Source organism: Ciconia boyciana, chromosome 1, assembly GCF_034638445.1.
Source record: "Ciconia boyciana chromosome 1, ASM3463844v1, whole genome shotgun sequence".
NCBI lineage: Eukaryota > Metazoa > Chordata > Aves > Ciconiiformes > Ciconiidae > Ciconia > Ciconia boyciana.
Genome location: NC_132934.1, coordinates 72702987 through 72717525, shown reverse-complemented (window position 1 = coordinate 72717525; position 14539 = coordinate 72702987). Strand labels below are relative to the sequence as shown.

Below are 14539 nucleotides of genomic sequence, written 5' to 3'. Positions count from 1 at the left end.
ATATCCTGTTGATGAGAAGTGTGTTATTTTATTATTGCTGCTGCAGCAAACCAAAAATGTTTTGAGCTGCCAAGGAAAGGAAAATCTGTCAGGTGTATACTAACAATAAACACCAGTACTGGAGGATTAAGCTTGAAGAGAGTTTGCTCACATAAATTTAAGAACACTTTTAAAATTGCTTCTACTTCTATAAACTTATATGTATTTGCACTGAATATTCTAAGTCTAAACTGAAGCTTCTTGATCTTCTGGGTGACATGCTTTTGTGATGAACTCTGGCCATAACTAAGGTTAGTTACAAGCCCATGTTTTTGCCTTCTGCACCAGAACTTTGTAAGCAGGTTCAGGGTGCAGGGTCTTGCCACTGTAGAGAAACTAGTATGTGAATTTAGTCCTTATGGAGAAAAAAGATCTCTCATTTCATATTCTCCAAGGTCTAATTTAGAAAGAAAAGGGAAAACACACACACACTGAAGTGTAAAAAAGGTCTATAGGGTAATTCTTAAGACGTGGTGCAATTCTAAATAGTGCACTTCTTTTGCACATGAATCATTCCTTATTGAATACTGCTAAATTTAAGAGAAATAACAGGAACTTACATATGAGTTGAAAGATATACATATTTTAATCTCATCTGCTTTTGTTTTTATTATTATCATCAAAGAGTTGTTTTATAAAATGGTATCAACTCTAATTCACTAAAATCAATATTTATTTAATTTTATAGTGGCCTTAAACTTCCAGACACCGGGAGTACAAATGGAATTGCAAAATGGAAAATTCCTAGACAATGGTGGTTGTGGCTATATTCTGAAACCAGAATTCTTGAGAAGTCACGATTCAACATTTACCCCACATAATGTGGGAAGATACAGCAAACCAATGTCTCTGTCAATAAGGGTAAGCTTAGTTAATTATTGGTTTGTTCCATAAAATGTGAAAACAAATGTTATGCAGTTCAAACCTATTTGTTATCTACTATTGGTTTCTCATTTGATCCCCATTCCTGGTTGTTGGGAGGTTTAATATTGTTTTTTAACAACATGTTAAAACTCTCATATAGTATCTACTGCTGCTTGGATGGTTTCCCATCTGTAGTTCACTTATGCTTGCTAAAAATATGTAGGCCTTCAGAAGTTATAAGAGTTTGTAAAAACACATTATTTTTCATGGTGTTGTGTACAGAAATAGAAATATAACTTGCATTGTGTCACAAGTATAGCTGACAAAGTGACTTGTCAGTTACGGTTGTGGGGACTGAACTCGGAAAACTCAGAAATCGAATGTATGCTTTTGGTGTTATTTACTTTAACTATTAGTAATACCACATGTACTATTATAATGCTAATTGACAAATGGAAACATTTAAAGACACAACAGGAAGCTTTATGCTTCTTTTAAGTTTCATTATCTTCTTATGCATACGTAAAACACTATTTATCATCCCAAAATGATGTAAGTAAGTGTAAAAAGGGGGGATGAATCTATAAGCCTTTGAATTATTTCTACGTCTCCCAAATTAAAATCTGATTTACTTCTTAAAAATATTAGAAATACATGTCATTTAAAAATAATGGGTTAGAAAAACCCTTCTTTTGAGATCAGGTAAAGGTTTTATAATTGTTCACTAGTTAGAAAACTACCTTTTCCCAATGAAAAAGTGCTATTTCTGATTACACAGTACACTACTTGTATAAATGCTATTTAATTAGCATAAAATTAGTGTATAATTGCTATTTTGTTTCTTTCAGAGAAATAAATAGTGGAGATAAAACATTAGCTAATAACAATTATAAAATACTTACATAATGCATGCACCTAATCAAGAACATTTTAGTGTCCTAACAGTGAGCATACCAATTATGAATAGACACTACTGGATGATTTCAAGCACCCATGCATATACATCAGTTATTTTAGCCCTTATTTGTATAAAGCTGGAGTTAATTAAGATGAGGAAAAATCCCCAGTTGTAATGCAGGAGACAGACAAGACCATTGGCAATGGGAAAGAAATGTCTGAGTTTGGAAGAAGTTGGAGAAGAGAAAGGCAGCTTTTTCAGGACATAGACAGGTGACAGGCTAGGTAGTGCAGGATACAAAGGAGCAATGGCATCCCGCCAGCTGAGGGACTATAGGGTGCAGAGAGCCCCATTCATAGAGTCAGCAGCAAAAAACAGGAAATGGTGGTTGAAGACAAAAAGAGCCAGGAGCAGGAGTCAAAGGGAAAACAGTTTCTGCTAAAGAAGAGTTGCAAACTTGATGAATGGAGAAATTACTTAACAGAGGGCAAAGATATAAAACATCTAGGGGTCAAATCTCTCAGACTGACTGGGATGAATGAATGAATGGAGAGAAGAACATAAGTGAACAAAAAAATCACACAGGGCCTGATTTTACTGAATTTAATACCCTTCTTAACCTGATATGCCACAATTCCCATCAACAGGAAGCACATAGCCTTCGAAGCAGAAATACAAATATTCAAGGTATTTCATATGGAAACTTCTGAGCCTACAATGTTATTTACTACTCTCTCTATATGTCTGCTTCACCTTGGGTCTCAAAAATTGATTGGATTTATTGATTTGGGTCATAGCGTGCTGAAAAGAGCTTGCTCTTTTGACCCTGTGGGAGACTTAGACTGGGTCTAGCAATGGGGTAAGAGTGGGAAGCAAGACTTGGCCAACGTGGCTGAATTTTTGTCATGACATTCAGGGCATGTCAAAGAACCTTCCCTAGTCCTAAGTGGGCAGTCCATCAGTGCTTGCATCTTGCAAAGCTTTCTAGTGAAGGTGGTAGCTATTTTCTAGGAAGAAAGGGGACAGCATCAGAATTTGCTAAGCCACTGCTCTTCAGTGTTTCAGGCTAGAACTTTTCCTGGAGCAAGGTGTTACAGAAAATACCTAAGCAAAAGGTAGAATTTGTGGGGTTTGATTTTTTCGGTGGTTAACAGGGGAATAAGAATCTGTATCATGAGTTTTGATGCTTAGTCCTGAGATCTGGATCATGAGAGTCCTATCTTTCACCTAGGCTTGCAGGCTTGTGTATCTCTCTTGATATATTCCATATATTGATTTCTAAAAAGCAGATTACTGTACAGATGGTTATTCTCTCTTCGGTGTCCTGAAATATAGATAGAAAGCAGACAAAGTTGTGACTTTCATAAATCCTTTCTTAGGCTGGGTGCCAGATTACAGGGCAATCTAAGGCAAAATTTCCAGGTAGCTAACTAAATTAAGGAGAAAAACATCAGGGAGCCTACTAAATGCAGAATTTTAATGTGTTATTGTGAAAGAGAAGGAACACAGGTGAGGCAGTCTGCTACATACCCTGTAACACAATGCTGATGTCACCGTGGGTGTTAGCGCTGGTCCACTAGACACAGCTTTAACAGGAATTCATGATCTTGATCTCAGAAAATGCAAAAATCATGAGACTGATTTCTCCAACATTATTATTTTGCGTGGTAACCAAATATAATTTTTATGGCTAGTTATTGGATAAAAATTTAAATCTGAAAATTATTATTTAAAGCATGATATCTTTTTTTTTTTTTTTTTTGACAATGAGGGTGGTGAAACACTGGAACAGGATGCCCAGAGAGGCTGTAGATGCCCCATCCCTGGAAAGATTCAAGGTCAGGTTGGATGGGGCTCTGAGCAACCTGATCTAGTTGCAGATGTCCCTGCTCATTGCAGGGGGGTTGGACTAGATGACCTTTAATGTTCTCTTCCAGACCAAACCATTCTATGATTCTATGAAATTAGCCAGGAATTAAATTAAATAGGAAACACCATATTCTTAATTTCATTGTGTTTAATATGTATTTTTATAACAAATTATGGCTGGTATATGCTTCTTATAGTAGTTTCTTATGGAACAGTTTTTGCTACTATGACTAATATATGGCTACTATGTAAAGTTCATTCTTACAGTTATTTCAATACATTACAACTTTAATTTTCCAGCTCATCAGTGGTCACCAGTTACCACCCAGTAACCTGTCGAAGACTAACAAAGCTGACCCTTTAGTGCAGATAGAAATTTACGGTGTGCCAGAAGATCAAGCAAAAAAGAAATCTAGTGTTATAAAAAGCAATGGTGAGCATCAGTCTTATTCTCTTGACTGTGAACAAAGTACAATAATATTTTATAAGGAATTACCATTTTTTTCATCCCAAGAAGTTGTTATGTACTTACAGAGACTGCAATTATTTCTCTCTAGACTAGGATCTTCTGGCACAAAATCTGTAGCAGAAATTCATGCTATGTGCCATTTTTGTAGACTAGTAGATTAAGGAAGCGCAAACTCTCCTAGTTAGTAGCACTCTCCTGAAGAAAGATGGAATGCGTTGTCTTCACTCACTGTTGTGGGCTCACCCTGGATGGCACTCAGCCCCACACAGCTGCTTGCTCACTCTCCCCCAGTGGGATGGGAGAGAAAGTCGGAAGGGCAAAAGTGAGAAAACTCATGGGTTGAGATAAAGGAAGTTTAATAGGTAATGCAAAAGCTGTGCATGCAAGTAGAGCAAAATAAAGAACTCGTTCACCACTTCCCATTGGCAGGAAGGTGTTCAGCCATTTCCAGGAAAGTAGGGCTTCGTCATGCGTTATGGTTACTTGGGAAGACAGGCACTGTATCTCTGAACGTCTTCCCTTCCTCCTTCTTTCCCACAGCTTTTTTATGCTGAGCATAATGTTATGTATCTTGGGGTATCCCTTTGGTCAGTTGGGGTCAGCTGTCCCAGCTGTGTCTCCTCCCAACTTCTTGTGCACCCCCAGCCTACTCACTGGGATGGGGAGGAGGGGGTTGAAGTGTGAGAAAGAGAGAAGTCCTTGACGCTGGGTAAGCACTGCTCAGGAATAGCTAAAACATTGGTGTGTTATCAACACTGTTTTTGTCACAAATCCAAAACATAGCACCATATGGGTTGATATGAAGAAAATTAACCCTATCCCAGACAAAACCAGTACACTAATTGGTAAATTTAAAGACATTTTTTCTGAAGAAATTTCAGTGACTTCATCACTTAGCTCATATGAAGTTTCTAGTAGGACTAGTCCTTTAACCGCTTGACAGGTGAAATGTGTACTCTTTGTCATTGTCTTCGAGCATTCCCTTACCTTTGTCATATAGATCTTCTTGAAGTCTCAGACTAAAAGTTCCCTGTGATCTCCCTTCTTCTGTACCTCTGTCTTCTATTTTTCCTTTTTCCTTTTTGTAGATGGCTGCTGTTTTAAATCATCCCCTGAATTTCTTTTCTCTCTGTATGAGCATTGCTCAAGACAGAGCACACCCCCCCTCCTGTTCCACATCCTATTTTTGTATTTTTTAGTCAAGTGATCGCTCTACTACCTTAATTTATTTAGCTCCTACCTGATTTCCAACACTGTGAAAGGAGAAACTTTGGCAAAAACATGAAACTGTTACGGCTATAGGAAAATTTAAGTTGAGCAGAGGTTCTTAACCTGGCTATCGCTGTCCCATTTTCCTCTCTTCTAAGAGATGACACCAACTTTCTTAGGCTTTTGATTTACAGTATTATGTAACTAATACATGACAAATCCTTAGAAGGGGCTGGCCTGCATACTGTAGGCAAGTCCCAAGCTGTCTGTGTTTGCTTCATTCTGAGAGCTTCCCTCTGACAGTTTTAACTCCATAATCTGTACCAAAGATGTGACCTATATACCACTGCAGTCAGTGGGAGTCTCATCATTTATTTAAATGGGCACAGAAATCTCAGGGAAAAAGAATGAATCTTTACCAGTTCAGACTAGTGATAGCAGATATAATAATTCAGATTTTAAGCAGAATAAATGAAATGGCATTTTGATACTGTGTATTTTCTCTTTTCATTAGCTTTGTGCCCTAGATGGGATGAAACTTTCTCTTTTACTGTCCAAGTTCCAGAACTGGCATTGATACGCTTCTGTGTGGAGGATGAGATATCTCTGGTTGCAAATGAATTCCTTGGTCAATTCACGTTACCACTGCTGAGCCTGAGTAAAGGTAATATTTTTATGTGAGCCACTTCTAACAGCTCAAAAAAAATCTACAACATTCCAGGCTTTTATCATTACTGTAGTATTGCTAGAATACAGCATAATGTTTATTTCCTAAAGGAGAATTGTATAACCGTAGGTAAAAATTGCATTCTCTGGTTTTTTAAGTCATTGTAGTCTCAGAATGCAAATCCATGGTGTAGAAATCAAAAGAATATTAATGAAAGTTAATTATTCCTACTGCAGTATGCCATTCTAGATAGAAACTGCTAAGACGGTATTTTAACACATTATAATAGGAAATAGGAAGAGACATTAGTCAGAACTACTATAAAGGCAACAGTTTTGTGCACTTTCTACTCAGCTAGGCTCAAAACTCAATACAAGCCCAATTAAAACAAAACAAAACAAAACAAAAAAACCCCAAGAACTTGAGGTAACCTATCTGCAACTTTTCAGAGTGGAGAATGAGGAATATAAATTAAGCAAAATATTTACCGTATTTTTCTTGGTAGTGTTCCTTTTATTGTACCAGTATAGCTTCTGGAATCTTATGTGATTAATAGGCTGCACTTAAAGAGCAGACACAGAAGTCAGTAGGCTAAAGAGAAAGGCTTATGTAAAATGGCTGTTTACTATATTGAATTTCCAAAGCTATTTCTGACAAAACAACCAACCAACTTTTATTAGTGAATGAAGATGTGAAGGAAAAATGTTGGAGCTGGCAATGGGCACTGTGCCTTTTTTATTAAGCTTAACAGGATTTTTAATGGCTTTTTCTTTCCAGGTTCTGAAGTCATAAAGCTGTTTGTGATTCTTAGTTGAGGTTGAGGAGTTACACAAGGACAAAGATATTACTCTTAAAGCACACTTGTTTTTCTCCAACATAAATTTTTACACTGATCACCTTTTACTTTCCTTTTATTTATATATTTCAGGATAATGAAACACCCCTCCCCCCCCGCCAACTCACGATGTCGAGACAAATTTAAATAGCAGACACTAAAGCTTACATATGCTTGTAAAACCATCAATTTGGGATTTATTGTTTTTTATATATAATTTTTCAGTATGTCTCTCATGTGCCGGTATTTCAGTCACAAATGGGGGATTCTTATTTTGGAAAAGTAAGAGCATGCAGATTCTACAGGAAAGATTTTGAGTGGAATAATTCAAAATGCTAGGAAATGAGCATAGGTACCAAAACTATAAACAGTGCCAAACAAATTGCCCCAACCCCCACTTAACACAATGTAAAAAAATGTAAGATGCCATCAAGATGCCCAGAGGCATAAATAAAATGCTTCTAAGAGATGAACTGACAGATATTTTCAAAATTTATTGCAATGCTTAACATTGAGACCTCTGGATTCCAGGTCTGGAACCATGGTTTTGCTTTAGGTACCTAAGCTCCCTAAATAGTGAAAGGAGAAAATAATCTGTCTTACAGAGGGAGTCACAACAGTCTCAACTTCTTAGGAAAGAATCATCTAAACCATGCTGAAGAGTGAGTTAGGATTTAAATCTTACTCTTCACAGCTCCGATTGCTTTAATCTGCACTACAGGACCATCCCTCCTTCCCTAGGATTCATATCCCTGATGTGTCCCCTGAGGGCAAGTTGCTTCCAAAAGCTGAGCAGTGCTTACATCTTTTTTTTTCTTTGACAGGCAGTGGGACAAAGTTGTGCCATTGCCACCCTCCTCTGCATTTTCTCTTGAAAGGATTCAAATGTATATCATCACTGCCTTCCTTTCCCCAGCAGCAGCCTCCCAACTCAGCTGTAGATTACATGGGGGAAGAATACTTGCTGCCTACCTGTAGCAGTATTTGATTTTTCATGCAATGATTAAGTAGATATACTCAGAGGGGCTGAAGGTGAGAATAATTCTCTAGCTGGGTGGTTAAAGGCAAGAGGAGGGGGGTCCTGGGTTACGGTCCCTATCCCAATGAATCTGCCATGTAGAATACTAATACAGGACAGGAATTCAATTATTACTGCTGTTATCACTGGGTCAATGAATAGTTAATTATTTCATACAAATTGGAACAATTTCTATAAAAAATAAGTTTTACTTCTCTCAGGACACTTTGTAGAATATTCTGTGCGTAGGGGCTAGAACACAGTATTTAGAAATGAGTCTTAGTCCTTGAAGTGTACCTTTGGATAGAAAATAAACCAAGTCTTCCACATACTCTGTGCATGCTCTAAAAGTTGATCTCAAATGCATAATGCCTGGACAGCTTTAATATCTGCTGCCCAGAAGCTGAACCTTAGATGCCAGGTGAACTTTCATGTCATATAAAAGAATCAAGAAAATCCAAACCAAAATAAATGAGGGTCCCAAAGACTACACACATATCCAGACACACCTAAAAAAGGATTTTGAAAACTGCAATTCTGAACGTTAATAATTACTTATTCATAACAGATACTTATTTAAATAACTGCAATTATATATACATAGATAAAACACAGAACATTTTTTTAAATCAAAAGTGACATTGTTTATTATCATGAAATAATGGACACTTACAGTCATATAAAGCAAAACAGGTTTGGGGTTTTGGAGAGGGGATTGTTTTGTTTTTTGTGCAGGTACATTAATTAAGTTTGAAGTTGAGAACTATAGCTTCTCCAAATGTTTCAACAACCAGATAAACATGTAGTTTCTGAGGCATGCCTTATCTCTGATACTGGGAATCACTCATATGTAAAACGAGATCCTTAACAGACTTAAGTTGTCATGGTAGAAGATCTGGCACTACACTTTTTTTCTGCCTCAGCTGGGCAGTGGATTACTGCTGCAATACCCTTCTTCTCTAAGGCACTGTCACTGTTGATTCACAAGTTATTTAATTTGCTATCAGAACAATGAGTGCAGCACATAACATCTTTGGATGTTAAAATGTATGCTTCCCCCATGTTTAAATATGACTGGGCTAAAAGTCTTCGTTTTAAAAAAACACCACATCCTGAAAGACACTGGAGTTTTTCACGCTGTGTCCAAAAATGCCAGAATTGAAATACTGTATATGCAGAGGAGAAAACCAGTAGAAATGGGATTTGGGTTCTGGATCATTTCAGTTTATTTTAAAGAGTTATTTAGAGAATCATAAATTATGCCTTACTTGCATAGTAGATCATAAAAACACTCCATCATAATCTTTGCATTTGTGGTTAATACACTAATGAAGTGTCATTATATTTACAGGTTACCGTAACGTTCCCCTGTTGTCCAAAGATGGTGCCAATCTCGAACCTGCAGCACTGTTTGTTCATGTCTGGTACTATTAATGATGCTCTGCAGTAGCAGTTGTTCTGGAGGACCACACCCTGCTCAATAAAGCAACATCACTAGGCTTGCAACAACTCAGTGGTCTGATTTCCAGAGTGGCACATTCTCATTGATTTTATTAGTCTAATGGGACTTCTTGTGTGAGTAAATGGTAGCCTGAATAAGTAATGGCTACTCACATTGGCCCTACCATTCTTTACAACTAATTCATAATGACTGAAATTTTTTGGACGTTTTTTAAATTCAGCTAATAATTTCATTTGCAGCTAATTTCAAAATTATCATTAATTACTGAGTGAGAATAATATTCTAATATTTATGATCTGAGACTGTAAACTTATAAGAATGCTACATCGACATTTTTATTGGTATTGAACAAAAATTCTTACCATTGCATCTTTCCAAGGGAACAGGAAAAATTACACATACAATGTACCCTTTAAATTTATAATAACAGCAGCTTCTGATTGGGCTATACCTCTTTAATGTCCACTGTAATTTTGCTACCTGGAAAAATAGTTTTGAGAAAAAAAACAGCTCTTAAAATGATAAAAACTCAGATGCTAATATTGGTACCTTTTCTCAGCTTAGTCTTGAACCTCCTGCTGCTAAAGAAAGGCAAATAATTCACGGACTAATTTGTAACGGGCTATGTTCCTCATAGCAGCAGGGAGCTCAGGATACATCTTACTGTGAACTCAGGAAGCACAATGCTCTGAGGTAGACTAGAAAAATTTTAGAAAAGGCAAAGGTTGATTGTGTGATTTAAGATCTCTGAGGAGAACTTCTTGCCTGACATAGCTATCAGTGTAAATCTTGCCCATAAGACACAATTTTCCCATCTTACAAAACTGGAGTATTGTTGAGCTTCCACAGGACTGTATCTACCCCGTTACTTGCAGATTTGTTACTCAAACATGGCTTTATTTTTTTTTAAAAGGATGTTATATTGATAGGTTTCTTTCTTTAATACCAAAAAGTATTGCTTATGTTTGTAGACAGTTCTGATAATATTATATTTTAATGCTCTTTTTATTTAATGCCATTTTAATGCTATTTTATTTAATGTTGCTCTAAGATGGAAAATCAGGGCATGCGGTAAACAATGATTAGAAAATGTCATAGGAAATAACACTATTAGAAAATTGCATTATAGTTATAATAAGGAAACCAAGGCAGTAGACAAAGAAGAATCTAAAATCAATATTGAACTGTAAGGTCAGGTAATTTGATAACATTGTAAGCTGGCCTCAATGTGTTTTCTGTGCTTGAGTGACAAGTCACTTGATTCTTTACCCAGGAGAGCCTATAATATAAAATCAGACTTACTGATCTTTGTAGTGATCACATGTGGTAAATATTTTACAGCTTTTTTTCAGCTCCGAAGGATACTAATAATATTAATATTCAAGCAGACTTCCCGCCACCTCCCCTTACTGAGGAGGAGTTTAATTTCCCCAGGCAATCTGGTGTATCTATTCTCAGATAAAAACTGACCAAGTGACATAGTCAATTGGTTTGATGCTGAGAAAAACTCCAGCTTATTTAGTTTCCTAAATAACACTCCTAGTCCCACTTCAGGAGCTTTATACAACATTACCTTCTGAAGACTGATTTGTGAGTGTCCTTTGAGAGAAGGTGGCAATTATCTTCAGCTTCTGGCATTATTATCCCTCTGTTGACCATTTTTCCACCTGGTAGGACAAATGTCAGACCTACTCGGTATATGGTAACTTAAAATTTTACAGCATATCAGATCACAAATCAACATGTCTCCTGTGCCTTAAAAAACGTGCCTTGGTCCTGGAAAGGTATATATACATGGTCAGCTATGTGTGTGTAAGAGGCTGGCAATAATGGACAGTTCATTACGGCTGCTCACATGCTAAATGTTTAAAGATGTGCTTAAGTGCTTCCTCAATTTAGGTAAAAATGCTTTGAAGAACAGGGCCCGTAATTAGCCTCAGTGAACTCAAAGGAACCACTCACGTTCATTGTTTAATATGTATATATACCTTTTATAGCCCTGAGGTCAATGCATGTATTGACTTGATTCCCTTATGCAGCATAAGAATGCAATGAGGTAAGACTAGTGAACAAAGATTCCTTATAGCATGATCTTAAATACCACACTGAAAGCTCACAATCAGTATGTTTTATTTATTTGTGAATATTAGCTTCTCCCTCCTCCTTTCTTCTCACAAATGACCAGTTATATCTGCTTCTTGGATGTCAGAATAAAAGAAACCATGACATATCTTATTGACAAATGAATATCCTGGATTGAATGCCGAGATTGAATGTTGTATTATATAAAAAGTTAAAAGCACACCACCATATACTGCACAAAATGTGTAAAGTGCAAAGCTTTTAAGTTCTTTTTTTTAAAAAAAATGTATTGATTGTATAAGATTTAACACGAAATTTGCTAGACATCTGAAATGTATTGGCACCTAGGGAACGATCCCATGGTTCTCTGGTGAAATCATCATATGCGGTGGGGTCATAGCAGATGCTGATAAATTACACCATTATCAGCATTGTTTCAACACAGTCAGTGGAATTAATGGGCAAAGAATTAGGCCCCACACTTTGATGTGTACAGAATTTAGTATTTTTACAGCACTATTTAATACAAACAAACCAAAAATCTTTATTGCTGTCATAAGAATTTCCTGTGTGCTGCTACAAGTTCTTAGCATGTGATTTCTTAAATTCACAGTGGCAGGAATCAGTTGCAGGAAGACGGTAGCAATTTGAAGACAATAGCCTTATGATTAGAAATGTTAAAAGTATGTGATCAGTGGATGACTGCATATTCTCAAGGGCAACTGAGACAAAATGTACTGTGGGAAATGGGATAAAGAAACATTAGTGGATAAATAATTGAATTATCTTAGACAACATTTAAATTACACTGTTTCCCAGTGGATACCACTTTTCTTCATTTAACTGGACACTGCTCAGTTCAATGTTAACAGCTCCCACAAACGTTCCTTTGCTTTTCACAACAAGCTGCAGTATACGGCCTTTGAGCTCTGTGACTTTGTCATACACAACCTGAAATAACATATAGTGAAATAGAAAAAAACATATGAATTTGTGAATCTATTTGCCAGGCAAAATACTTACTTCAATACAGCATTCAGGATGATGATTACAGTTTTGTAATAATTGCTTTAAACTGCCCTCCAGAATTATAAACTACTAACCATGAGCCAAATTCACTCAACTTAGCGAATTTACCTCAGAAATATATTTGACCTTATGTAGTTGATGTAAAAGAGATTCTGTCAGCTTAGGCCTGTGAAATCTGATTACCAAGCATTTGTAAATAAATTTTAAACCTATGTTGCGCAATGCTTGAGAAAAAAATAGGTATACATAATTTTAACCGTGAAAATTGAAACTCTAACTTAAGCAGAATTTTGAACCCAACTGTGAAGGAATATCAGATCCTTCATGAAGTTCACTAGGGAATGAAAATATGGTTGATTTTCTAGAGGAGAAATTCAGATAGAGGGTACTCATCATGGACAGCAGCATGAAAACATAAGACAGGTAATTCTGTAAAAGTGTAGATCATTATAATTTTTAAATATGTTTCCATAGCAGATGCTTTGATAAATGGTATTGCTCTTCTGCAAAAATCAGAAAAAAACCAGGAAAACAATTTTGATGTAAATTTTTTTAAACCTATGTATATTGTATTTGTTACATGTTGCTTAGTAGTGCCTTAAAGCAACTTTATGTTGCATTGATATGTCTCATAAAGGTGTATCCCATCAGTGCACAGTATCTTATAAGTTTTTCTCAGTACGGTACTTGTGATTAAGTCTTGTGTTACATACCAGAATTAAAAAAGATCAAGCCAAAGCAAAACCAAATTTTCTTCTAACTAAGACTGCCATAAAATTTCATAACTGTTGTGGATCCAACAAACCCACATCATAAGAGAGAGAATAATTTTCCTTTGAAAATTGTCCGTATAAATTTTACTGTTTCAATACAAATAACTTCATGCATGATTCTGGATGCTAACTGTATCCAAATGTGCCCATTATGAAAATACTTGCATTTTTTAATGGAATCATAAAATATTAAACATGACAGAAAGTTCAGCCCACTCAGTAGAAGTTGTAGACATGGAACATCTCTGAGACTGGACCCAATTTAGCAAGTGGAACTTACTAAATTTGGATATTTCTGTTACTCAAGAAGTGCTGTTAATATTTCTCAAATTAAATGAGACAGCTTGCTTAGCATCTCTTTAGAAAATTACTAAGGCCTATAGTTTTCAAAATATCCTTGAAATTGCCTTAAGACTATGAGAACACACTGAGGTTAATTATGAAATGTTAATGGTGTATTTTCTGAATTTTAAAAAAACAGTCTGGAGTGATAGGATAACAAGAATGAGCTGCATTCAGAACAGATTCCTATGTTTCAGTCTCTGCATTAATCAAAAACTGCTGAGTGAACTGCATGTGGGTTGATAAAATGTGAAAGAATGCTCTCAGCTAGTTTCAGGCCTGAAAGGTAAGCTTTGTTAAGAGAAGTAAATTTAATCTAAAATTTGTATGGCTGGAAATGTTTTTGCTATTTTAGTTGCAATGGAAAAATGCTTTAAATTTTAATCTTTCTGTGCAGTTTAAAAAGCAAATGCAGTGACACGCTGTCACTTCAGGAGAATGGGAAAGTGAACCTAAAACTGCCTAAAAGGAGTTTTCCATGCAACCTGCTTGGATTTGCTGTGCAATCTGAATGCAGTCTCTATATATGGCACTGCTGAGGAAAAAAAAAGTCAGACCAACCCCCGTCTAGACTGGATCTCTGTGGGCTGGACTGCTGAGTCCTCTCTGTGCCTCCAACTATAAGAAGCAGAAATAGCCATGGGAGACGTCCTTCAGACAGGGACAGAGTTTATAAAGGCTCATCCCCAGCCATGTTCCTCATGCTGAGTGGCAACAGAAAGGCGGTTCTGAACTTCACAGGTGGACGCAGGAGGCACAAAATTGTTGGTTCTCGCAGACACCCTAGCTGGCCTCGGCTGCCCCTGTGGGACCACAGAGTGATTCTGTCTGCACTGCAAGCTGCAGGGGTGTTGCAGCAAGCGCCAAACGGACACGACATCAGGCTACTCTGGCAGCAAGCACCAACAGACAGGACACCAAGCTCTCTGGTGTAGGGGGAGAGTCGGTGCTGCGGGGATGAACGGCCACTGCCACAGATTGCG

The 14539-nt window shown here is 36.8% G+C and overlaps 2 protein-coding genes across 2 annotated transcripts in view; one reads left to right on the top strand and one right to left on the bottom strand.

The window, feature by feature from the left end:
• The window catches only part of PLCZ1 (phospholipase C zeta 1), a 56973-nt gene extending 47671 nt beyond the window's left edge, over positions 1 to 9302 (top strand). Inside the window, exons 10-13 of the mRNA XM_072849931.1 lie at positions 728 to 900; positions 3971 to 4103; positions 5863 to 6012; positions 9220 to 9302. Of these exons, the coding sequence (XP_072706032.1) occupies positions 728 to 900; positions 3971 to 4103; positions 5863 to 6012; positions 9220 to 9302 (539 nt within the window). The remainder of the gene's footprint in view (positions 1 to 727; positions 901 to 3970; positions 4104 to 5862; positions 6013 to 9219) is intronic.
• Positions 9303 to 10952: 1650 nt separating this feature from the next.
• Positions 10953 to 14539, bottom strand: part of PIK3C2G (phosphatidylinositol-4-phosphate 3-kinase catalytic subunit type 2 gamma) — a 252077-nt gene continuing 248490 nt past the window's right edge. The window contains exon 36 of the mRNA XM_072849919.1: positions 10953 to 12363. Within this exon, the coding sequence (XP_072706020.1) occupies positions 12211 to 12363 (153 nt within the window). The 3' untranslated portion in view covers positions 10953 to 12210. The remainder of the gene's footprint in view (positions 12364 to 14539) is intronic.